This window comes from Eretmochelys imbricata, chromosome 26, assembly GCF_965152235.1.
Source record: "Eretmochelys imbricata isolate rEreImb1 chromosome 26, rEreImb1.hap1, whole genome shotgun sequence".
Lineage (NCBI taxonomy): Eukaryota > Metazoa > Chordata > Testudines > Cheloniidae > Eretmochelys > Eretmochelys imbricata.
In genome coordinates, this window is record NC_135597.1 from 122,419 (window position 1) to 145,861 (window position 23,443).

The 23,443-nt window shown below is 40.1% G+C and overlaps 1 protein-coding gene across 1 annotated transcript; it reads left to right on the plus strand.

Moving 5' to 3' along the window:
- Nucleotides 1-23,419, plus strand: POLB (DNA polymerase beta). The gene is made up of 14 exons (XM_077805613.1): nucleotides 1-184; nucleotides 461-518; nucleotides 3,058-3,124; nucleotides 3,552-3,626; nucleotides 4,464-4,522; nucleotides 5,223-5,272; nucleotides 7,009-7,060; nucleotides 7,818-7,872; nucleotides 8,008-8,080; nucleotides 11,679-11,749; nucleotides 13,560-13,646; nucleotides 19,820-19,884; nucleotides 21,157-21,296; nucleotides 23,123-23,419. Exons 1-14 carry the CDS (start codon nucleotides 1-3, stop codon nucleotides 23,215-23,217), a joined length of 1,131 nt encoding a protein of 376 aa, XP_077661739.1. The 3' UTR covers nucleotides 23,218-23,419.
- Nucleotides 23,420-23,443: the final 24 nt, after the last annotated feature.

Here is a 23,443-nt window from a genome sequence, read left to right on the forward strand (position 1 = left end):
ATGCACTGCACCTCGTCCTTTCTGCCCCGCGTGTGGGGGTCGGGGAGGAGGAGTACGCGGTTAATCCGCTCCTCCTTCCCCTCATCCTACCCGGCCTGGCAGCTGCCTGGGACCGAGGCCGCCATGAGCAAGCGGAAGGCGCCGCAGGAGAGCCCCAACGCGGGGATCACGGACTTCCTGAGTGGTGGGTCGGGCGAGCGAGTGAGGGCTGCGCCGGGCTCCGGGAAGCGGGGCGGGGGTTCGCTGTTGGCGCTCGGCGGGCGTGTGACGGGCTGAGCTGAGGCCGCTGACCCCGAGCTGCGCTGGCCCCGAGCCGCGCTCGCCCGCCAAGGGGGTGCCCGGTCCGCCCGGGGTCGTTAACCCGCCCGCGCTTCCGTGAGAGCCGGTTCGGAGCGAGCGGTCAGCCCCGAGCGCGAGTAAGAAATGTCTCTGTGTCTCTTCCCATTGCCCCGGGCCGCAGAGCTGGCGAACTACGAGAGGAACGTGAACAGAGCCATCCACAAGTACAACGCGTACAGGTAGGGGCGCCAGCGAGCCGGCCGGGCATCGCCTTGCCCTCCGAGCCCTCCCGGGGTCCCTTCTCCTGGGTGCACGGGAACCTGCTGCGGGCCCAGTAGCATTCAGCACGGGTCGGTAGCTGGCTAAAAGACAGGAAACAAAAGGTAGGAAAAAATGGCCCGCTCTCGGAATGGAGGGGGGTAAATAGTGGTGTCCCCCAGGGGTCTGGTCTGGGCCCAGTCCTGTTCAACACATCCATAAATGATCTGGAGAAAGGGGTGAACAATGAGGTGGCAGCATTTTCAGATGATACAAAACTACTCAAGAGAGTTCAGCCACAGGCAGACTGCAAAGAGCTACACAAGGATCTCGCAAAACAGGGTGACGGGGCTACAAAATGGCAGATGAAATTCAGTGTTGATAAATGCCAAGTAATGCACATTGGAAAACATCATCCCAACTATACATATAAAACGATGGGGTCTAAATTACCTGTTACCACTCAAGAAAGAGATCTCGGTGTCATTGTGGATAGGTCTTTGAAAACATCCACTCAATGTGCAGCGGCCATCAAAAAGGCAAATAGACTGTTGGGAATCATTAAGAAAGGGATAGGTAATAAGACAGAAAACATTATATTGCCTCTATATAAATCCATGGTACGCCCACATCTTGAATGCTGCGTGCAAATGTGGTTGCCCCATCTCAAAAATATATATATTGGACTTGGAAAAGGTTCAGAAAAGGGCAACAAAAATGATTAGGGGTATGAAATGGCTTCCGTATGAGGAGAGATTAATAAGACTGGGACTTTTCAGCTTGGAAAAGAGACAGCTAAGGGGAGATATGATTGAGGTCTATAAAATCATGACTGGTGTAAAGAAAGTAGATAAGGAAGTGTTGTTTACTACTTCTCATGACACAAGAAGTAGGGGTCACCAAATGAAATTAGTAGGCAGCAGGTTTAAAACAAATAAAAGCAAGTATTTCTTCACACAATGCACAGTCAACCTGTGGAACTCCTTGCCAGAGGATGTGAAGATGAAGACTATAACGGGGTTCAAAAAAGAACTAGATAGATTCATGGAGGATAGGTCCATCAATGGCTATTAGCCAGGATGGGCAGGGATGGTGTCCCTAGCCTCTGTTTGCCAGAAGCTGGGAATGGGAAACAGGAGATGGATCAGTTGGTGATTTGTTGTTCTATTCATTCCCTCTGGGGCACCTGGCGTTGGCTACTGTGGGAGACAGGATGCTGGGCTAGATGGACCTTGGGTCTGACCCAGTATGGCCATTCTTATGTTCTTACATTTAAGCTAGGCTCAGGGTCTCAGCCAGATTCTGATTTGATTAACTGTGTTCTGCAATCTTAAAATCCCAGTTCAGCCAGACATTTCATTATGCACCTAATGAGATCTAAATTTCCAAAAATTTAGATGGCATTTAAAAAAAAAAAGATGGGGGGGGGGTGGTTCTGCCTGTTCTCTCTCTCCCCCCCCCCCCAAAAAAAAAATTGAAATATCTATAGTAATTATTTGCTTATTGAAACTAAAATCTCATTTTTGGAGACTGAGGAATGCGTTCTTTATAAATTAGTTAGCATATGAAGTGCTGTTTGGTATATTGATGAAATAGGTATAAATTATTTAGTTTTGATTTGAATAATAATAAACAGGAAAAAAAATACAAAACGTTTGAAAATAGAAAACATCAGTATTGTTGTAAGCCAAAAGGAAAGTTTATATCCTTTATGCTCAGAAATAGTATGTAAATAGACCTGACATTATCATGCAGATACAGGAGAAACTTGTGCTTCCAGAGAAGAAGCTTGGAAAATGTCTGTCCATATAATGTAGGTAACAGAGCATGATATTTAAGGATCAACAGTAAATTCAGGTAGATATCCGAACTTTATAGTAACAACAACACCAGATTCTTTAATAGTGTATTATCATCACATATATGCTAAGTGTCAAAATAGTAGACAAACTAGCTGTTCTGTGAACTTGTGTAATATAACTTAGTCTCATTCAAGCTTTTCCTTCTTTCCTTTCTCTTTCACTGTTCATTCTGAGAGAAACTATTTCACAAGTTTCTCTTCATATTTTTCTAAGCTGGGCCTTGGGGTTGGGGGAAATGGAAAAAATGTCCCCTTCTCTCCCCTGAAAATGTCTGAGGTGGCTAAGCAGATTCCTGTAAGTAGTTTTTGTAAAGTACTTCTGACTAACAGGTTCTTTTGTAAATTTAAGTTAGCATTGCTGTTTACCTTATGTATAAAAATCCATATGTGAGCCCCTTATGTTAAAGTACATAATTGTTACTGATTGGTTTGAGGAAAGTGGTATTCAGGTTGCTGTATGCTGAGCTTTTTCTTTTTTGTGAGGTCTCATATTCCTGGTGCATGAGTAATAGGGGGGTAGTTACACAAATGCCACTGCTCCAGGATGGAACCACACAAACTGCATTGTATGGAGGGTGTGTACAAAATTTTTGTCTGGTCATTTGATACTGTTCACTGAAGGCTGGAAAGTGAAGGGAACTGTCATTTTTTTTATACAGAAAAGCAGCTTCTGTAATATCCAAGTATCCAAGCAAGATAAAAAGTGGAGCTGAAGCAAAGAAGCTGGTAAGCTGTAAAACAGATTATAATGTTTTGTCAGAGTTCCTCTCATCCTCACAGCTGAATTCCATTTTTGTGTTAATATTTTAGTACATTACAATATATATTATCATAGTTCTAGTTGAGGAGACCCAAAGATATGCTTTATTTCTGCATTTTCTCAGACTTCAGAGGTTGAAATTTAGTGCAGGAATTGTAAATATTGCTAAAAGCCCATTTTGAAATTTCACTGTAAAACAGGGAAAATTAGTGTGCTTCTGTTGCTCATAAGGCTGCTGCTTACAATTATGAACATTAGCAAAATATTGTCTTGTAAGTTTGATTGTGTTTCTGTTTTGCAAGTTTCTGAATTTAGTTTTTCCATAATGTCTGTGATGCTAGTTATCCTGAAGAAAAAGTTTCATTAACTTTTTGGTTCTGTTTCCTTTTTTAGGAAGGAGTAGGGGCTAAAATAGCTGACAAGATCGATGAGTTTTTATCCACTGGAAAACTACGTAAGCTTGAAAAGGTGAACCTCTTTGACTTTCTTCTCTGCGGGCAATTTTTTTGTACCTTCCAAGGCTTCCTGCTAACTCCATGCAACTTCTTTACTGTTTTTGGAAAGGCTGAGGCGAAGCAGGAGGGAGATGCATGTAGATTACCAGGGGAGTAGAAATAATGAAATAGGTATACAAAAACAAAAAATCCTGAAATAAAATTGTACCTCTCTGGAAATATTACAGGATATGATCAGTTTGCCTGCCTGTTCTGTCCGGCAAATTGATGAAGTGGGTTCTCATGGAAGTTTGTTTTTAGCCGGGGCCACCTTAGTCTGCACAGACACGTAGAAAGCTTCCTGCACATGGCTTTTCCCAGTGTACGTTAGTCCTGGCCTGCAACACCCCATCTTGTTCTGCCAGTGGATCTAAAACCTGACCAAGTCTTTCTTATGTACTTATTTCCAACTTACAGAGTTTACTTCAGTATATAGAAAGGTTCAGACAATGGCTTTAAAAATGTGTTTGTAAATCTGAATAGACATGTAAGCGAAAACTAAAAAGGACTCTTCTCCCTCCACTAAAAAAAAAACCAGCCTCACTTAAAACCTTATAACATCCCTCTAAGTATCAAACTCTCTTCTCTGAAACCAAAGAAGGAAGCGAATTCTAGAGCCAAGGGCCGCTGAAAACCACCTATCCAGATTCTTTCAGAGCAGATATAGACAATCATGGCATGAGTCTGTGATGTGTAGGTAATAGGTCAGATCTAAAAAGACTACAGCAACTTTCAAGTGCAATAACTCACTGAGTTACTTTATCTTCCTGTGACTTTTCAAGTGAATTAGAGTACAGTCTCTTTTCTCCAGATTCGACAGGATGATACAAGCTCATCTATCAATTTCTTGACCCGAGTTAGTGGCATAGGGTAAGAATTTTTTTGTATGCTTCTATCTACTTGTAGAGTTACTAACAGCAGTGTAGAGATTGAGGGTTTGAATAAAGAATATGGAGATTGAATTGGCACCAGGACATCCAAAGTGAGACATTGGAGATTCAAGGCTGAGCCCAGGGGAAATGTACATTTGGGAAATGACAATGAAGAGATGGTAGCAGTCACCTGCTGATAGCATAGAGGGAGAAAAGAGGAGCAGAGCCCTGAGAGATACTGATGAGCAGGATTGGAGAGGGGGAGCAGCTTCCAAAAGGAATCTGAAGGAGCTACTGAAGAGGTAGGAGGAACTTGTGTTGATGACAAACCACTTTAGCCTTTCCATAGCAAACTTTTTAAGGCGAGTAACATTGTTCTCTTGCATGTCGGGAAACCAAGGCACAAGAAGGTTAAGTGACTTGTCCAAAGTCACTGTTAAAGCTGGGAATAGAACCCAGGTCTTCTGACTCCCATCCTCTTCCTCCATTTCCTGGTTTAAGTAAGCAGTGTATGCCAAGTTGAGGGAGAATGAATATAAGAAATGGCTTTGGTACTGGAGAACTAGGTGCCTGATTATAAACTTCAGTGTAATCTGTTAGTAAATTCTGGTGTATTGTACTACTGTGTGATGTAACATTTTCTGCTGGAGAGGTTTCCCTGTGTTGATTTGGTTAAGAAGTGCCCTGTCTCTTTGCAGCCCTTCTGCAGCTAGGAAGCTTGTAGATGAAGGGATAAAGACATTGGAAGGTGAGTGTACCATAAAGTGTACTGATTTCAGAGCCTTTGATTGGAAAAATGTGGAAAGGTTATGACTCAAGTTGTGAAAAACTGGTCGCTGCATAAATGACAGCAGTTATACAATTAAGGATAGGCATTCAGCATTCCAAAGCTTGAGTCAGTGCAGGGAAGAAAGGCATCAGATAAATTTTCAGATGGGGTTTCTCCCAAAATATGGGGAAAATGAAAATGATTTGGTTTTAAGAAACGGGCTTTTTCAATTATTTCTTCTAGTGCGGCAGTCTCTGAAGTACATGGCTTTGGTAGTACATGTGTGCTTACGTTGCATAAGCGTGATTCCACTGACACTGCATCCGTCCCTTTCTTTTGGTTCAGCGCCTAAGAGCTGAAGATAGGATTGCTGCCTGTTGTGATAGCTCTGTGGACTTTTTTCTTTTTTTTTTTCTTTTTTTTTGTGAAAACTGCCATTTTCATGTAAGGTCTTCTACTTTGATGGATACTTTAATTGCAACTTAAATATTTTTGCCTGGGAACATAAAGAAGTTTTTTGGGACACAGGTCTCTAGGCTAGTAGATAAGACCCCTTTCTCCCCAGGTTGCCCGGCCCATCTCTCCCTCCTGCTCACCCTCATGTTAGGCCACTGCTGCCCCTCTTAGTTTCTCCTTGGCAGTTTTTAAATCAGGATCAGATATTTCTTTAAAAGATGTGATTTGGTTCAAAAGGAATTATGTTGGGGAAGTTCTATGGGCTGTTATACTGGAGGTCAGACTAGATGATCATAATAGTCCTTTCTGGCCTTGGAATTTATGATGTCATAAACTATATATTGTGGCCCATCATGTATGCAGAAACTGATTTTGGTAACTAGCTCTGCCAACAAACTGCTCCAAAACCAGTTCAAGTTACCATTCTTGCCAACAGACTAAAACAAATGTCGGGTTTCTAGGCCAAGCCATTTTGGAGATATATCAAGCTGGGAAATTATCCTGGTTTGGCGCTCACCTCCTCATATTTTATCTTCACATAAGATCACACCTTGTCAGTCAGCACAGCCCTTGGACTGTGGTAACTTGCTCCAGAGGCTGCTTCAGTCTGGGATGGTCCAAACCAAAAGACCACCTTCTGCTTCAGCTGTTCCCATACAGCTGAAGGTTTGGCCCTTTATAAATGTAGAAATCAAGTGTGCACTGAGCACGGTATTAAACATTACAGTGACTACTCCTGACTGATTTTTTTTTTTTTTTTTCAAGTTCACTATTTCCTAATAGTTTTGCTCAGTGACTAGAAGTGACTTCTTAGGTGCAACTAAGTGGGACTTTTCATCTGGGAGGAGTCAGGGTTTTATGTGGGTTTTGCAGAGGATGGGTTTTGTGGTGGAGTTTTGTTTGTTTTGGAGGAATTAAAGAGCCCCAGTCAAGCCAGAGGAGAATTCTCCCCTGAGCAGGCTTTTTGCTAGTCATTTTATGCTGCCCTGCAATGCCCTTGCTGCAAACGGTGGCATAAGGGGTGTGTCCTGGCATAGGGGTGTGGTTTTGGTAGATGCTCCTACATTCATTCTGTGAGCCATAGGGCAGCCTCCTCATAATTTACAAGCACAACAAAAACTTTTTTTTTGTTTCTCTTTAAAGTTGGTATTGTCTAAATGCTCTTGAGTTAAATCATCTTTACAATGCATGCAAATATCTACTTGCTGAAGTTATTTTCCTCCTCTTGAGTACTTTTTCTGTCATTCTGCTTCTTCCAGATCTAAGGAAAAATGAACACAAGCTGAATCATCATCAGCGAATTGGGCTAAAGTAAGACAGTTGCATTTTCATGGACGTAGTTGCTTGGCTTCTGTAAAAAGTTCTTTCAGAGGCCAGTACGCTCTTTAAGTTTATAGCAACCATAAGTAGCATGCTTAATAGGTAAGATCCAGTTCCATCCCCTGTTCTACCCTTTTCTCAGTTGCTCATAACTTACCCAAACCAATTTGTTTAGGTATGAAATTAGCTGTGACTGGTCCCGGTCCAAAGATGCATTGTTTTAGAAAGGTTTAGTCAGCTCAGCCCATCCACTTTTGAATCATTAAAGGCGCGGGGAAAAAACAGGCTTTTCCTCTCCTGTTCTGATTTGAAATCTTGTGTCTGGATCACTGAGAGCCTAAATTCTAGAAAAATTGATGGCTTGGGTTGCCTCTGACCACTGGCTAAGGAAAGCTTTCTGTTTGCTGCTGAGTCAGTTCTTAAAGCCATGTAGTTCTTGTCCCCTTTGGAAGGCTGCAGAAGAAACTCCTGATACAATATTCCTGTATGATAGAAGTACTTCCTCTTCCCTCTGAAATCAGTTTTAATGGTGGTGAAAGGGAGGACTTACGGCGATGGGAATTTCTGAGGTGTCTGAGACTAGCAAAAGGAACCTATGATCACTGGCTTGCTATCACAGTCTAGGTTATTAGTTTCTAATCAATCAGTTTAATGTAAAATGTATGGAATTTTATCTAATCTTTGCTTGGTTAAATTTTAAATGCACTGCCTTACCCATAGTCATTCAACTTTTTTTTTATCTGTACAGATATTTTGAAGACTTTGAGAAAAGAATCCCTAGAGAAGAGATGTTACAGATGCAGGTAAGATATAATCTTCCTCGACAAAGCGTTACAGATGCAGGTAAGATATAATCTTCCTCGACAAAGCAAGGCAATGAGAACAAATGAAGAGGGCAGCTCAGATTATTTGACGTGGCTCTTTTTTTTTCTCAATAGGAAATTGTATTGAAAGAGGTTAAGAAACTGGACCCCGAATATATTGCTACCGTCTGTGGCAGTTTCAGGCGAGGTTGGTACTCCACCATGCAGTCACATTTACATCATGGATCTAGAAGTCAAAACTTACTGACGAATGTCTGAATTGTGGACCTTAAGGTTTTTTTTAATTTGTACTAATGTGCAGAGTCCTTAATGCAAAGTCTGTTACACTGACCAGATGGAATAAACTTATTTCTTGCTCTTTGCTTAGACTGAATAGTTCGGTTGGTACATATAAGGCTATGGGTGTGATATAAAAAGAAGCAGAGTAGGATGCTGCGAACTGTAAAACCAAAGAATAGTTCCCTTTAAATTTTCCTTCTCAGAACTCTCACACCTGCTCCAGAATTACTCTCTCTGGAGTTTTTCTTATTACTGATGTGCAGACATAGCATAACAGAACCTTGCTAATTCACACAAATAATAAACACCCATTGAAAATTACTGAAATTTGCAAAATAGGAAGTCAACCAACTCAATTAAAAAATCAAAGCTAAAATATCATAAAATGTGACGAGTTCATTTATTTTGGCATCTGTAGTTTAATCTTTTTTGATTATTTCTACTGGTGTGGTATGAAGCATAAGAAACCTCACTACATTCGTCTATTAATAATTTGCTGAGCAGTGAAGGGTCGACTGTAATATTTTGTGTGAATTATGTATGAGGTCCTCGAGCTTAAAAAATGGAAACTTTATAAATGTCATTGTCCATAATCAGTCACTGTTCATGCCAGTAGTAAAAAGTCTAGCCTTCTAATGAAGAAAGACTTATGAAGACTTGCGTATATGTTCTGATCCACAATTTAAATTTTATTTTAAATATACCTATGCCAGACGTAGATTTGGTACAAAATAGTTGTTAAGCAGTTTAGAAGTTGTTCTTACTCAAAATTGTGTTTATTAAATAACAGTGATCTGTCTTTAAACACCATGAGACTATATAAACATTAAGAATAAGAGGCACACGCTTTCCTGTGTAATCAAGTAGTCAAAGTACGAACTTGGTTGGCTGGCCTCTGTGGAGTGAGTCGGTGATATCCAATCAGTATCCAATAAAAAGTATCCACATCACACAGGCTGCCACCAAAATCGGTATTAATTGGTAAATGCTTGACAGTTTCATCAGAGAGTCCCATGAAAATTCATCCGCTTCTTAGCTCTATTGGAGTCTCTTGTCATAGTCAATATGTAAGAGTCAGTTTGTTTCAGTGCGTTGTCTTGCACAAATGTAAACTGATGAGGGATCTGCAGATGCATCCCACATGTTAAGCCGATGTGGCTTCATGTTTTTTTTTTGTTTTTTTTTTTACCGAAGCCTGCTTTCTTTGCTCATGTTTCTCTGACCTTTTTTTTTTCTCTTCTGCTATTCTTGATGGCTTTAATTGCAGACCGACAGGTCTGCCGCCATCCTAATTTCTCAGCACCAGCAATTTCCCATGTGTTCGGGTCGACGTGGCCAGCTTTTAAGTGAGCTTTCACAGTGTCATGTCATTTTCATTGGCCTCTCAGTGTAGCTGCTCCTGTTTTCAGTGGTCCTTACACAACTCCCCAAAGCCATATTTTGTCATCCGTATGTACAAGGTGACCAGCCCAGCAAAATTGCGCCTGTCTGATTAGGAATTCAGTGCTAGTTATGTAGCACTGGTCCAGGACTTCAGTTTTTGGTGTCCTGTCCAACCATTTGATTTTACAGATGAGATGCATACAGCACATGTGAAAACTCTAGTTGCTTCAAGTGCCTGCCATAGTGTCCGTGTTTCACTCCTTTGGAGAAGCGTGCTTAACATAACTGCATGGTAGACAGTCATCTTGGTGTGAAGTCGAATGTCTATCTCATTCCACAGGCAGCAGCAAAGTCAAGCATAGGCAGAACTGGCTTTAGAAATGCACTGCGTGATTTCATCGTCAATCATGGATGGCATTATCGGATGATGAAGTGCTGCCAAGATAGCGCAATTTTTGTACCACATTAAGCACTCTGTCATCAATTGTTATTTCAACGGCAGAATACGTTTTTCTGGGAGCAGTCTGGTAAAGCCCTTTGGTTTTCTTGAGGCAGATAGAGTCCAAATAGTTTTGCCGATCTAGAAAAGCCGTCTATCGGGTGCTGCATGTCTTGGACGGTATGTGCTGTGAGCGCAAATCATCAGTGAAGAGGAACTCCCTAATGAACAAGTTAGTTGCTTTAGTGTGAGCACAAAGACCCCAGAGATTGAAGATGCTGCCATCTGTGTGGAATTGCATTTAAATACTCCAGCTGTCATCTTTGGAAGAGTCTAGGACAATGGTAAATGGTCTCTGCTTTACACTGTTTGTGATGAAGCACCATTTTCCAGCTCTTTAGCCAGCATGAATGCGTGTACGATGGTTACAAATTTGTGTGGCCAGCTTAGGTCATGATCCATCAGAGACCCTCCTGACTAACCATGTCAAAGGCTTTGATCAGGTCTACAATCACCATATAGAAATCACAGTTTTGTTCCCAGCACTTTTCCTGTGTTTCGCAAGCAGCAAAAGTCATGTCCGCTGTTCTGTGTCCCAAGCGAAAGCCATGCTGATGCTCTGAAATGATGTTATTGGTGATGTGGAAGAGTCTGGCAAGCAAGACACAAGCCAAAATCTTCCCAGCAATGGAAAGTAGCAAGATACCACGATGGTTGTTGCAGAGTGCTCAATCATCTTTATTTGTATGTATGGACAGCTGAAGCACTCTTGAAGTCTTGAGGCATGGTCTTCTGCTCCCAGATGTTGAAGAGCCGCATGAGCATTTCAGATGTTTGATAACCACTATGTTTATAGACTTCTGGCAGTATTCTATCTAAGCCAGGCACCTTTCCTTGTGACAATTGTTGGTTGGCTGTTTCTGTCTCAATAACACTGGCAGTCTAGTGAGTCCTTCATGTATTGGGAACTGTGGTACACCATCGATAGCAGCTTTTGAAATTGCAGATGGACGATTAAGTAGACAAAGTGTTTGGCCCAGCGATGGATGATGTCTGTGTGTCATATAGTGCTGTCTTCGCTATGGATGGGAATGCTGCCACAAGATAATGCACATACAGTACTCGACTCATTGCGTGAGGCACATAAAGCATGGTTATCTGACAAGACTTTGATCACTAAGAAAGCCACCTGTCACGGTTCTAAACAATCTGCTCTGTCTGAGATGTGTAAAATAAGATTGGTGGAAGCACACAGCAGAAAATATTCAACAGGCTGCAGAAAGACCTTAAATGCTTTTACTATCAATTGAAAATGGTTTTTGGTCCCTTACGTCACTTCTTAGTGTTAGCACATTAGGGTTGAGATAGTTTAGAGGCTGTCCTATTAATCATAGACTCAGAAATGTAGGGTTGGAAGGGATCTCGAGAGGTCATTTAGTCAAGCTCCTTGTGCTGTGGCAAGACCAAGTATATACTTGCACCATTCCTGACAGGTGTTTGCTACCCTATTATTAAAAACCTTAACTATTCTGTGCTAGTTCTGCGGATAGAGGAGCTTCTCTTCTTTTCTTCAGCACTAAGATTCAAACGCAACCCTCTGTGATCTGTTCTTTACTGATATCAAGACTTACAGCTAGGTGTGTTTTTGTTTTTGTTTTTTTCCTTTCACTCTTTACTTTCTCAGGTGCGGAATCAAGTGGGGATATGGATATTCTCCTGACCCATCCAAGTTTTACTTCTGAATCGACCAAACAGGTGCCTGTCTTTATACAACTTATTACTGTTTAAAAGCTGAGTTTATAAACTTTTATCAGGAGCTCATAGAATCATAAATTCCTTTGCATTTGGGTTCATATTACAGCTTTTTGCATTTATTCATTGACACCATAATAACTTCATAGTTTATTAATAAAATCCTGAATATATGATCTAAGCATTAGATTAGGGAATTTGCAAACTACCCTTCATGTGTATGGATGTTATGTGTTTTCATAATTTTGTAGAAGTTTTTTGCATAACTTTATATATGCTAAAGAAATTTCACATAATGAACACAATGTGTACAGGCCTGGCTCAATAGCTAGTGCTTTGCACTGCAGCGAGGAAGATAAAGTTTATTTCAGTCTCTTGCTCCTCAGGCCACCAGGGAATTAGTACTTAGTCCCTGTGGGGAAAAGGGCGTGATCCCTTTTGCCTAATACTACAGACATGCTCAAAAGTGCTTGCTGTTTGCAGCTGGAAGGACAGTGGCCAGGACCATGGAGGGCACAGGGTCATGACACAGCTGCTTGTTCAGTGTAATGTGCTTGGTATCTTATTTATAAATTGAGTGTACTTTTCTGTAGCATTATAGTGATCCTGATTTATATCAAGACAAAAAAAAAAGCCCTGCCTTCTTTAAGACCATATGCAGTTTTGGCATAAAAATAGGATTTTATTATCTTGTAACCAAAAATAGCTAAATTTGAACAGTCCCCTACCCCTCCCCAAAAAAGCATTTGTGTTTTAAAAAGGAAAAACATTGTCTCACAAAATGTTTAATGCAGGCTTGACTATTGTATCTGAAGCTATGAGCCTCTTATGGGGCACACCAAAAATCTTGTTAATTTACTTACCAGTGTCATTACACTCTGTTCCGGAGTTCCTTTATTCTACTGGCAAGCTACACAATTAAAGTGGAAGTAATGGATTTAAAGTGTCCACCAGTAGCAAAGTTTTTATCAATTTTTTTTAAATCGGTGTCTCTCTCTTCCACTCAGTTTCACAGACACTGAGGGTGGAAGCTCAGCAGAGGACGACCGCAAACTTAAAGTAGTTGAGTGACCCTGTAATTTTATGCACCTAAATGTTTTGTTTAAGTGTAACCTCAACTTTTTAGAATTTCCAGGATGACACTTTGAGGTGTTTTGAAAGAATTGCATCGTTCTCTTCAGGAATTTTTCCTGTTACGTAGTTGCATATATTTATATGTTTATCACACTTTAATCACTATTTTTTTAAAATAGGTCTTAAAGAGGAACGAGGTACCTTTTTGTATGGAGGGAACCAACAGAATGGGAAACGAGTCTCCCACCAGATATGCCACAGAACAATCTTTAACCGTCACTGAAAGTTGGCAGTGCTATTCTTTAGTTTTTACAAGAGAATATTTCTAGATTAAATCAAAGCAGATGCTAATGGACCTATGGAAACTAGCAATCCACAGAAACACAGAAGGTCATTAATTTAGAAATGTAAGGTTTAAAATTGTACAACAAGTTTTGTCAAGTCTAATGAAAATACTTCAGTGCTCTTCTTTGTCTGGCAATACAATATAGATTTGAGAGAACAATTTTCCTTAACCAGATTCTCAAGTATTGATTGATTTCTGGTATGTAGTTTCTGCCCAAGTCTCAGAATCTGGTCCTGAAAAAATATTTTCCGTCAATGAGATCTCCTTGGTTTTCACAAGGACGTATTGTACATCTGTGGGTCACGTTGTTGGTAAACAAACAGGTTCCTCTTTCTTAGTTAGGTAATGTTTCATTTCACTTTGTTTACATTTGACATTAATTATTGTTTCCAGCCAAAGCTTTTGCACCAAGTTGTAGAACAATTGAAAAAAATCCACTTTGTCACTGACACATTGTCAAAGGGTGATACGAAATTCATGGTGAGTCTTCTCTGAATATTTCATGTAAAAGGCAGTATTTCTGTGATTTGATATACAACAAATATGCTGCTTACTGTTTAAAAATGGAAAGTTTATGCAGTAACTCAGAGTAATAGTTGGCTTTTTGTTGTAGGATGTTAATATTATAACAATCTGTTTGCAATAACTAAAGGAAAGAATTTTTTTCCCAAGAAGCATTTTATCCCATTGTGTTTATATTTAAAAAAAAAAAATCTCTCAGCTACATGTGTGGAAATGTTGGTAGTGAACATTCTTTTTGTAGATTAATGTGTGGTTTTGCATTCTTTAAATTGTAAAAAACAAAACAAACAAACAATACAAAAAACAAGTAGTATGTAAGGAGTGCAAACTCTAAATCCTATCCCCAGGTGACTTACTATCCAGTATGTCATAAGTTCACCACATCTCCATCCACCCTACTAACTACTATACTCACTTTCTAATTCTTTTAATGCTTCCCACCCACTGACCTATCTTTTCCCTTCTCATGCCCCATTACACACCTCTTTTACTACACCTACCACACATCTTAGGCCAGATTTGCAGACTCAAAGTACATTCCCACCTTGCTGTCACTGCTTGTAGCCCATAATGCTCTTTCAGCTCCTTCAGCCTACGCCAGATGATGATCCTGAAATTTGTCTTGAATTCACAGTTTGGTCTAGATAACCATATATTCGATGTGAAACCCTCCAAGATTCAGAGGAACCATCTTCTGCTGTCATAATAGCATCTGTTACTTGAAGATGTAGACTGCTCTGTATGAGTTTCTGTATCATCCTCTTGAGTTCTGGATGCCAGTTTGTGGCATATGAGACATTTGTGGCTAAGCTTGGACATCTTTCTATGAATTTCACATAAAAATCAAAGTAAAGGAATCCCGGACTTCTTCCGGGCTTGACATTCAGAAGTAGGGCATTCCTCTGAAAAATTCCTTCTGAAGTCAAACCATGAAGTATTATAGAACAGAACAAGAAAGGAATCTTTGACCGCGGAATAGCCCTGAGGGTTTATGACCAGTTTTACACTTATTGTAATGTACCTTATCAGGATACAGACCCTTAAGCTAAGCACTCCTTTTTGTCTGGAAGAACAAGCTGAGGTCTTCTTTTCCAAAAGAGAAGTTGGGTTTTTTTAGGGCTTTTTTAAGTATTGAGTGAGTGCTATGATGTTTTACTTCCACCTGGAGTTTTGTCTCTACAGGCTCCAAATACCTTGTTCTTAAAGACCAGTGAAAAGTTAATCCCAACAGATGAGTAAAACCATAAGCAACAGTTCCACTCAATCATTGATATTCGCTTAATGATGATCTTCGGAAGCCAGAGATTTCTGGGACTGGTGTTGCTGGGCATGCTGTGGGAATCCACTTTTTGCTAAATGATCACCGTTCAGTTTATATGAAACCATTATATTTGGATAAATCATAGAAAAGAATGTAAAATATGAACCAGGATCCTACACAGAAACTATTTCAAGTGGGTATAAATATCTATTCTTGAAACTTATGAGGCTGTTACAGAGGGAAGGGTATTATCAGATGGTTCCGTATATTTTCACTTGAAGTAAAGGGGATGAGAATCAGAAATGGATTTCTGTGCTCACCTCAGTTGAACTCTGTATAGTTCCTTGTGAAATTAAACTTGTTGGTTTTCCTGGCGTTTCTTAGAAGGATAAAATCAGTGAAGTTGTTACCCTCCGTGCTCCTGGGACAAAAAAAAAATCGAGTAAAATTAAATTGAACTTCATCCCAATACTCTGGGCTATTTCCACTTGCTAATTTAATAGAATGGCTCTTATTGATGAAGAATACATGCAGGATAGCTGCTCGATTGCCCCAGGCTACGTAGTGTATATGTGTATGTACTTATGTGGGGCTTTCAAGTAGCAAAAGGAGGAGAGGGAGGACTTTATCAGCCACAGCAGATCAGTGAAAGCCACATTTAGAGAAGGGCCTTTATATTAGCAGAAGCTGCAGGGTCCCACCCAAAGTGGTGACCATTGATAATCCACCAGCTGGGTATTTTATCCACTGTTGTTAGACTAATAGGTAAAACCACCTGGAACACCAGTTTGTGGGATAAGCTCTTTCAAATGGAACTAGATCTATGCCAGAAACTGGTCACGCTGGGATTTATGTCTGGCAAACTAAAAAGAATTCTGTAGAGTAGCAGTGAATTGTCTGGTGTCTCACTCTGACCTAGGATATTTCCATTTTCCGTCCTCTCAGCCCCAGAGCTCCTCTGATCAGAAATATTTATATTTTCTGCTAAGGACACTGTTTGATAAGAAACAAAGTGGTAACATTTTTGACTGTAATAACTTCATTTCTTCATGTCTCCACTACATGTTCTAGTCTTTGTTTTTAAAAGACGCACCAAAAATCAGTGAATTGTATCTCCCTTTCAAAGCTATTAAATAAGTGATGGTGGATTTGAGATGAAATTCAATTTCTGTAGGAATAACTGCTACTTCACCTTGGCCAGCCCTTCTGGTATTAGTACCAACTTGCTCTAAACTTAAATCTTGACCAATAGCATTTCCAATATACAAGTCTATAAGAATGTGGCATTTTACTGCATATGTTCTGTGTAAAACAGTCATTACTGGAGAGGACGGGGTAGAATAAGTAGAAATGGCAGGCAGTTGAAATCTTGGAAAAGTAAGTGGGATCAGGACTGCAGCTAAAGGTAGAAATGTCCCAGAGTGAAGACAACAGAGGGTATAAAAGAATCTATAACACATTCCAAAAGGATACAGAATTGCTGAGCTTTCAGAACAAACGTAACCAGGGGAGGAAGGGGAAACCTTACAGTGTAGCTGGAATACATTTCTACAGGGTTTTTCGGTTTTCCTGTGTAAACAGCTCTGATCATTCATCGCAACTCCTCTTCTCCCTCATCCATCTGACAGTTATCCAACTGCACATAAAATAAAGATTGAAGGTGAATCAAATGGATTATACAATAATTCTTTCTGTAAGAGCCTTTCTGCCTTTTTTTTTAATGTCAGAAAATGCCTTTCCGTTCTGACTTGCTTTGGCTGTACTTTTTATCCATGCTTTCCCTCTGCTTTTCTGTTTAGCTGTCATTTTCCATGCGTGACCATGCGTTCTCAGCATATTTGTAATTGCTAAAGTAGAGGCCTGGGAATTGGGACTCTGGATTTCTATTTGTGCCTCAGCTCCCCAACCTCAAAACAGTTACTTACCTACTCTGTAGGGAGGTGTTGTATTTTGATTTTTTTTTCTAAAACCTCATTGTGTTCTTTAGGTGAAAGGTGGCATACAGGTACACATTATTCTTCTCTTCTGTTTTAGCTTCTGTGTTAGGGGATGTCAGTTGCTACTCTGTTACGGAATTGATATGGTCTGTGTCCCTGCAGGAGGGAGAGATAGTTGAGATGGCCTTTTGAGTCCTTCACCTAACTGTTTTCTAGCTGATTGTGTGCCTTTGGGAAAGGAAGAGGGATTCCTGTTTAGTTACTCTCCAGTTTAGTATCAAGAGTACTACATACATTTTCCCTATGTGGGGAAAATGGCCTGGTTTGTGTTAAGTTTGACACACCAGGCTAGTTTCAGCCTTGAGTGTTGTGATACTCACAGAGTTTAGATTTATTTATTTATTTAGGTGGTTTTCAATAAGTTTACAAATCTTTGACAAATGAATATCAGAAACAAAACAATTATTATAACAGTTAGCTTTTGTTTAAAGAGACATTATACAGGAATATCGTCATCAGATCTTTATATTTAACATATTACGGCGTGATTATAATTAAAATCCTTATGTTTCTAGTGGTCTTGCTAAATTGAGTGAAATCTCAATATGCACACTTAACAGACATACCCAATCTGATGTATAATTAAAAAAAAAATTGGACAGGTATTTTGGCTTTTTTTGCAGATGAATGTATTTTTTTCTGAGTATTAAAGATAACCAAATAGCTAGCTAGCTATTTGTCCTCTGTCTATATTGCTGGGTACGTAGTTGATGTGTTAATTTTTCTATAACAGCCACCACCTAGATATAAATATAATAATTTTAACTAATCCTCTATGGTTGGGCTATTTTTCTTTTTTCAATGTGAGGCTGTAAGCAGCTACTAGCAGATGGATTAATTCTTCATTTCCATTTTTTGTGACCATTTCCATTCGAAAGTCTTTGGAGGATTAGCAAAGGGTCATGTGGTAGTAAGTCAGACCCCATTCTTCTGGGGTAATTTGTCTACCCACATCCTTTTCTCAGTGAGTCATATATAGACACTATTTTGTTAGGGAAGCTGTCTGCAAAGATTAATGTAAATTAGTTTATTTTGTTTTGTTTTGTTTTTTCCAGATTGCCATCACTTCTATTACAATTAGCTTTCTGTATAGAAAGGTTTCTGAGTGGTAGCCGTGTTAGTCTGTATCAGCAGAAACAACGAGGAGTCCTTGTGGCACCTTGGAGACTAACAAGTTTATTTGGGCATAAGCTTTCCTGGGCTAAAGTGGGTTTTAGCCCACAAAAGCTTATGCCCAAATAAATTCGTTAGTCTCCAAGGTGCCACAAGGACTCCTCGCTGTTTTTGTATAGAAAGGGTTGTCTAGAAACATTAATGCCTGAGTTGAGAATACAGGTATCAGGAGAGAGTGGGTCAGTTAAATTTCGTTTTGATAGCTAAATAAGTTAGAAAAGTTTCTTGACTGAATAGCTGCCCAGCTGTGCATGTGTATTCCGTGGCGCTCTCAATGTTTGAAGCTTTCTGGTTTGTGATTTGGATTAAAATCTGGATGATTTTCAGTGGATGTCATTGGCAAGGGAGAAGAACTTATTTTCTATCTAGTTCTATCCAAAAGCCATTCCGTAGCCTTTGCTAAAGGATGCATGTTAATTTCTGGGGGGTGTGATTTTTACTAATCATGGTAGCCTAGCAGTATGTAAACTGCTGCAATATTCTTGTTCATTAAAGACCCAGTGTTTCAATGTAAATGCACCCCCAGTCCACTACTATTTTGAGTTGTCTGGCTTGCTAGTGCCATAGAATATTTGGAACGGCTAGTCCATTCTGTTTGATGGGTCTGTACAAAGTTACTGGTCTCACTCTTGGTATTTTCATATTCCATATAAATTCTAACAACGTCCTCTGTATTCCTATACTCAGTCTTCTAAAGTTAAGTGATAGTAATGAGTCCTAAAATGAATGTTTTCCTGGAAACAAAAAAAGCTTCATTACAAACTAGCAATCATCTACAGCCTTGTTGCTCAAGTTTATGGTAAAGATGAGTGTGAGGGTGGGCAAGTGTTTGCCTTGGTTTGTGCAAGTGGCACATGATGTGTTTGCTGAGGTGAGGGGCTATATGTGTTTGAGGTTGTTGTGCTGAGTTTGTCTGAGGGTATGGTGTTGGGAGATTGTCCTGATGTGTGACAGTAACATTTGAGGGCGGTGCCTGTTTGGGATATTTTGTATCTCACTGATATGGCAGGCAGTTGAGCCAAGTAATCCACTATCAGTGCAGTCTCCTTCATACAACCAATGAAATTGTTTCACCCAAATTAGCTGTAGAGTAAGGATGGTGATATCACAATGGTCTGGGACTCTTGGCATGTCATAGATACATGTCTTACTGTAGCTATACACCCACAGGTGTCATTCATAGGGTCGCAATGGCTTAATATTCACATTTCTGTAATATTGCACAAATATTAGTTTATGTATATTTAACCCTGGTCTTCAGCATAGTGGATTATTGATCCTGATCCCTGGCATGCTTTAGTCTTAATACGTGCAGTGACTTCAGTAACTCCCGAAATGCAACCTTGTACTTGATAAGTCCAAGGGACAGGAGCAAGGTGCCAGCTATACAGTACTACAAAATGCTGGCATCTGATGCTTTATTTGTTGTTCTAATCTTTCTCTAATTCTTAATGTTTCTTTAGAAATCCTCGTGGTTATTAACAGGGGGAAATCATAAGGCAAAACAAGCAAGTTTAATAAGCAAAACCTTTTATATACCTCTCAGACTATATGCCTGTGCATGATGACATAACTAGACAGACTACATGATCTGCATTTTAAAACTATTTTAGTGTTTTTTTTTAAAAGAAAAATAAAGCTCAAGACCATTTGAAAACTCTGATAACTTTATAATTTCTGCTTTCCTTGTGTCCTTTTAGGGTGTATGTCAGTTGACAAGCGAAGAAGATGGAACCAATTATCCATACAGGAGAATCGATATCAGGTAAAATTTTAAATGGAATAGGCCTGCACCCCGGGGTAGAACAGGCATTTGTTAAAGCATCATCCAAAATGGGGGCATTAGTCATGATTGCACCATGTCATGTGTATCATACAGAACAGGTCTGCACAGCCCACTCAACTTCACAATGGGGCATTTATGGAAGTGCTATGTCCCAGTCCCTGACTGCAAAGCAAGCCCCCCCTTTTCCTGATTCCAGAACAAGGATCTCTATCTCTGTCCTTCCCCTCCAGCAATTACTGAACAGGGAGGTTTGTCAGGGTACTGTGCCCTAACCGCTCAGTAATAGTTTAATGTCAAGAGTTGTTGCCCTTCCCTCCCCTTCCTTTTGTTTGTGCCTGTAGGATGATGGATTTTCAGGCATATTGCAGTCCCTGAGAAACTGTGCCTCAAATTGTACTGGTCTCAAGTTGCAGTGGGGGAGATTTAGGTTGCATATTTGGAAAAACTTTTTCACTAGGAGGGTGGTGAAGCACTGGAATGGGTTACCTAAGGAGGTGGTGGAATCTCCTTCCTTGGAGGTTTTTACGGTCCGGCTTTACAAAGACCTGGCTGGGATGATTTAGTTGGGGATTGGCCCTGCTTTGAGCAGGGGGTTGGACTAGATTGTTAGGATTTAGATATTTAGGCCTGTCTGCAAAGGCCTATACTTTTAAACCAATTAAGGTGGTGGGATATAATTGAGGATGGGTTAGTCTAGATAGTAAAACTTGAGTTCTGCTTAGCTATACCTTAACCAAGCAGAACTCAAGTTTTACTATATGAAATGAGGATTTCACATCCCAGCTATTGATAAGTGAGTTCTTGCCAGACAGGATGCTATCAAACTAAGTTTTCTTTAAATCTTCTAGGCTCTTCCCTTTCTCTGGAGGTGATAGATTCAATCACCTTTTTAACAGCCCAGAACTGCCTTATTTCAATGTGACTGGTGAGGATGTGACCGTTCGCTTCCCAACTTATGGCTGCCCCTACTGTTTAGCCAAAGGCCTTATCCTAAGAACAAGGCCTTAGACTATCATAGTGAGAGAAGACCAATAAACAGGCAGACTGATTTTTGATTCCTGTTTTGTACCTCTATAATTAGCTAAGTGATAAGAATACACCTAAATTCTTAAATATACAGGCCTGAATATCTGTATCCTAACATAGATGACTTCCTGAGGTCCCTTCCAACTCTGATATTCTGTGATTCTAAGTGAATTCCAACTGACTTGTAACTGAGGTTTTTTGTTTTTTTTTTTTTTTTTACTCTAGGCTGATCCCCAAGGATCAGTATTATTGTGGAGTACTGTACTTCACAGGCAGTGACATATTCAATAAGAACATGAGAACTCATGCCCTAGAAATGGGCTTCACAATCAATGAGTACACAATCCGGCCCTTGGGAGTTACTGGTGAGTTTGGTCTCTATGCAAAGTGCTTTTTCCAATCTCTCTTGTTGTGATGCTCCCCAGGGGTACTCAGCGTTGTGAGGCACTTCACCCCTTCCTGCCCTTCATGAGAAGGGGTGTTGTCTGTGCCTGCTGTAGGTCAGCTCCCTGAAACCAAACCCCTCTGGCTACACAAAGACTGCTTTTGAGGCCTCCACATACATCTCTTTTTGTGCAGTCTAATAATAAGGACACACCAACCCTCAGAGTCCTTGGCCCGCACCTTGGAATGTCCCACTCCTGTCACTGGATGCTCACAGAAATTAGTAGATTCGCTCTCCCCCAGGGAACAGTATACACACATTTGTTTGATTCAACTGAGAGTCAGCTCCTATATAACATTACAGCACTGAGATATATTTATAATGAAAACAATCATATGTTTATTATTGGAAGCTAAGATTTAAGAGCTAATAAGGATAACAATGGAAGCAGAAATGGTTATATATAAAAATGCTTCCTAGAGTTAGAAGTTTTAGTCTGTTAAAGTAGTTTCTCACCTAAAGCAGTCTCCCAGCATCTCCAACTAACATGGCTGAGATCCCCCTTTCATGAATGCAAAAAGCACTATCCTTTTTGGTTCCTCAGTGGAGGATAGAGGCATCCTTCTTGCCTTCTCTTCTAGCCCTCCAAATTAATTGTTTTGTCCCCAGAGTCAGGATGACTCCCTGTGATTTAGTGTCTGGTGTCTTTCCATCCCCATTTACTCAATGTGCAGATTTGGCTTCCATTAGATTGGTTTACAGTGATTGATTTACATGGCCAACAATGTGACACATGAATAAGCTTCCTTTGTGTGACTCAAAACTGGTTTGTCAAATCCACCTTGGAAGACAGTCTTCTTAAAACACATATTTTCAGTACACTTACACAACTCCTGAAATATCATCCATACGTAGATTTTTGCAACATTTCTGAGGATCAGTATGATACGCTTTTATTAGATACCTCACTTGACTCTCTTTGGATATATGCTACAAAAGCAATGTGGTGGGTCTAGTGAGTTTGTCAGGACTGCCAGGTGTTGTTACAGAAGAGTGAATCCTTTGCCGGTTGGCATTGAGGGGTTGTTAGGTTCACATTTGCCCTGAGAACCTTTCTTCTCCAAACAGACCTATACGCACATAATAATATTTTGGGACGCTACTGCCAAATGCCATAGTTAAATGTAGCACGCTATTCTCTCTGACTTCAGAGACCTACCTAGTATCAGGAGGCATCTTTCTTCTCTCCAGCACCCAAGCGGTACTTTCACACAAGATATTAACCCCCCTCTGGGTCTGCCTGATCCAGCTCAATGGAATGATGCCATTGATTTCAATGAGAACAAGACCTGATTTGTGCCACACAGGGCAGGCATCTGTTTTCCAGCACTATAACAAGATTGTAGCTCTGTGTTGGCTTGGGATGGGCATACTGTCTAATTTTAACTGATGGTGTATATTTATAAAGCTGTGTCAAGAGCTAGTGTTCTAGGATTGACACTCTGAGGTTGGGATACAGAGTTGCTGCATTTACAGTGATACATTCAACACCTGTTGATCAGGTGTGGGGGTTTTTTTGTTTGTTTTTTTTTGCGTAGAAGTTCTAGTTTTTAGACCTTATCTAACTATTAACCAGACTCCTATTTTCCCTTTCATCTCTTTATGCAGCTTCTTGGTTTTCAGACATCAGCCTTTTTTTTCCTAGATAAACCTGTCCTTTATAAAATGGTGTCTGCACAGCACTGCTAGTGATGCCTTGCAAAGTTGCTGTTTTTCACCCGTCTGTCATCTTTATTGTGTTTTCAGGAGTTGCTGGGGAGCCCCTCCCAGTAGAGAGTGAAAAGGATATCTTTGACTACATACAGTGGAAGTATCGAGAGCCAAAAGAACGGAGTGAATAACTTGCATTTATAGGTTTACTAGCTAGTGCTCACTTATTTTGTAGCTTTTATGAATAATCATCAGAGTCAAAGCTAGGTGCATATTTATTGCTTGAATATTACTTCAGAAGGTGTATATTACTGACACTGTTTTTAAACAATAGTTCCATGGCACTAGAGTAAAATATGTTGTAAAATTAAATCACCTAGCATTGCAACTTGATTACTTTCCTTTTATTCAAAAATA

Excerpts from the sequence above, each read along its gene's own strand:
- POLB (XM_077805613.1), top strand. The coding sequence starts at position 1 with ATGCACTGCACCTCGTCCTTTCTGCCCCGCGTGTGGGGGTCGGGGAGG. Across the intron at positions 7,061-7,817 it reads CATCAGCGAATTGGGCTAAA|ATATTTTGAAGACTTTGAGA; the intron begins GTAAGACAGTTG and ends TTATCTGTACAG. Across the intron at positions 11,750-13,559 it reads CTTCTGAATCGACCAAACAG|CCAAAGCTTTTGCACCAAGT; the intron begins GTGCCTGTCTTT and ends TATTGTTTCCAG.